Below are 2,076 nucleotides of genomic sequence, written 5' to 3' on the forward strand. Positions count from 1 at the left end.
GTGGCAGGGGCTCAACTCGCCCCTCTCGGAGGCTGAGGAAGAATTTCGGTCGCATCTCTGCTCGAAACTGCTCTCCATCAGTGCTTTGGAAGCACCTGGGGGCCCTGATACAGCATCACGCTCAGGGCAGCGCAAGGACCAAATTAATTCCTGCCCCAAAGCACTCTCAGACTTCTCGTCCCGCCACCGGTGTGGCAGCAATCGGGAGCCTGAGCTCCTGCGAGGGCTCCTCGGGGAAATGATACCGAGAGCCCAGCGGTTCCGGCGTTGCCCGCAGATGCAGGGCAGATAGCGCAGGCACTGGGCAGGAGGAGCCTGGCGAGTTCCCCAGTGAGGGATCAGACCAGTTGGATAACTGGGTCAGACTGGCTCCAACAGGGGTGACTTCACCTGGAAAAGACAGCGAGCCGTACTCCTCCCGGCTGACAAGAGATTAATTTCCTAGTTAAGGCAGAGGTGAGTTTGGACCATGGGTGTAGATGTGTAATTTTTCACTATCTGTCCATTAAAGCCTGTTTGTCTCCAAACACCGATTCCAAGATTGATGGGCTAATTACATCCTGTCTGACTTGGAGCATAATTGATATGTGCAAGCGCAACGCGCAGTCCTGAACAGGTTTTCCACTTGATGTATTGCGAACCAGAACCAAACCCTCTGAAATTTATTAGGGATGGAAAAACTGGTTGCAATATTGCGCGGTAAAAGATTTGGATAGGTGTCTCTCTGCAAAACAGCTCCACCTTGGACAATTTCTCCTGGGTGCTTGCTGATCCGATGCACACTCCATCCTTTCCCGCACTGCAGATTTTTCATGATATATTGCGTGTGTCACCTTGTACCTTGGCACTCCCACAGCAATCATATCTCATGATATTTGAAACACAACAAAAATGGAACAGGATCTTGCTGGAGTATGAATGGGAGAACAAGGAGCGGGGCCACCACCCCCAGATAAGCCTTCAGTATTTATGGCGTTCAGACAAGATTCTAAGACTCAGCATTGCCCATCAGTACAGATGTCTGTACCTATAGACGACCCATTTTACCCATCTGCTCATCTTTCAAAGTAAACTAAAGCACTCAAAGCTAGAGGCCAAGTTTCCAAGTTAAAAATTACCCATCTTCTGATGCTTATAGTAGGGTAATATAAAAATGGCCTTAAGTGTATATAAATATTTATAGGAAGTTGTTTAGTTTTCTGTGGCTGTAAATACCAATTTTTGACTAGTCACTGGCCAAGTCTCCCGGCTGGGAGCTGTCACAGGTCCCTCCTTAACTGTCAGGGCTGTGAATGATAACACACCCGTGTCTCCTACCTGTACTGCTTTTTCCTTTTTCAGAGTGATAACAGTTATGACTACTTATCTGTGGAAGAGAAGGAGTGTTTGATGTTCTTAGAAGAGACTATTGGCTCCCTGGATGCAGAAGCAGACAGCGGGGTCTCTACCGATGAGACCGACCACGTGGAGCCCTCCAAGCTGCCCAGGACGTGGCCTAAGAGAGACGCCGTTCCCCAGGGTAAGCCGGACAGACGCGCTCCAGCCTTGTTGGCGAAGGGACTTTCACGCTGGGCTGCGTCTCCTTGGCAGGCAGGGAGGGAGCATGGCCCCGGTAAGCTAAAGCCGACTGGTTTTCGTCACTCGCCGGAGAGCGGTGGCTGCGGGCAGCGGGGTAGGTAGGGCACCAACTGCATTTTCCCAGTTCTCACACGCAGGAGCTGCCGGCAGCTTCCTGGCGAGGTCAGCAGAAGCGCAGGGCAGAGCATCTTTGCTCACGCTCCAAACAGGCTTACACACGTTAACAAGGCTCCTCGTTCACCGTGTGCATTGTCAGATCCAAAGTATCTGCCTTTCTTAGCAGTGACAGCGTGTAACCCAGGTCAGGGTAAACTCCCTGGGTGCAAGAACTCTGCCATGGCTGCACTGGTTCGTCAGGCATGGAGAAGTGGGGTTTGCACACAGGAAGGTGTCCTGCGTCCGTCTGCAGAACAGTGCTTGACTTCCCATCTCTCTCTTTGCCTAGATTTGGAAAATGGGGCTCCCCCTCTGAGTGTAGGTCAGCTGCGTGCAGCTGAA

General features: G+C 51.5%; 1 protein-coding gene across 1 annotated transcript in view; it reads left to right on the top strand.

The window, feature by feature from the left end:
- Positions 1 to 2,076, top strand: part of LOC104289337 (chromosome unknown open reading frame, human C1orf116) — a 5,152-nt gene that overhangs the window by 1,878 nt on the left and 1,198 nt on the right. Inside the window, exon 3 of the mRNA XM_009888272.1 lies at positions 1,342 to 1,519. Coding sequence (XP_009886574.1) covers positions 1,342 to 1,519 — 178 coding nt within the window. The remainder of the gene's footprint in view (positions 1 to 1,341; positions 1,520 to 2,076) is intronic.

The sequence above is a fragment of the Charadrius vociferus genome, unplaced genomic scaffold, assembly GCF_000708025.1.
Source record: "Charadrius vociferus isolate BGI_N301 unplaced genomic scaffold, ASM70802v2 scaffold266, whole genome shotgun sequence".
Taxonomy (NCBI): Eukaryota; Metazoa; Chordata; class Aves; order Charadriiformes; family Charadriidae; genus Charadrius; species Charadrius vociferus.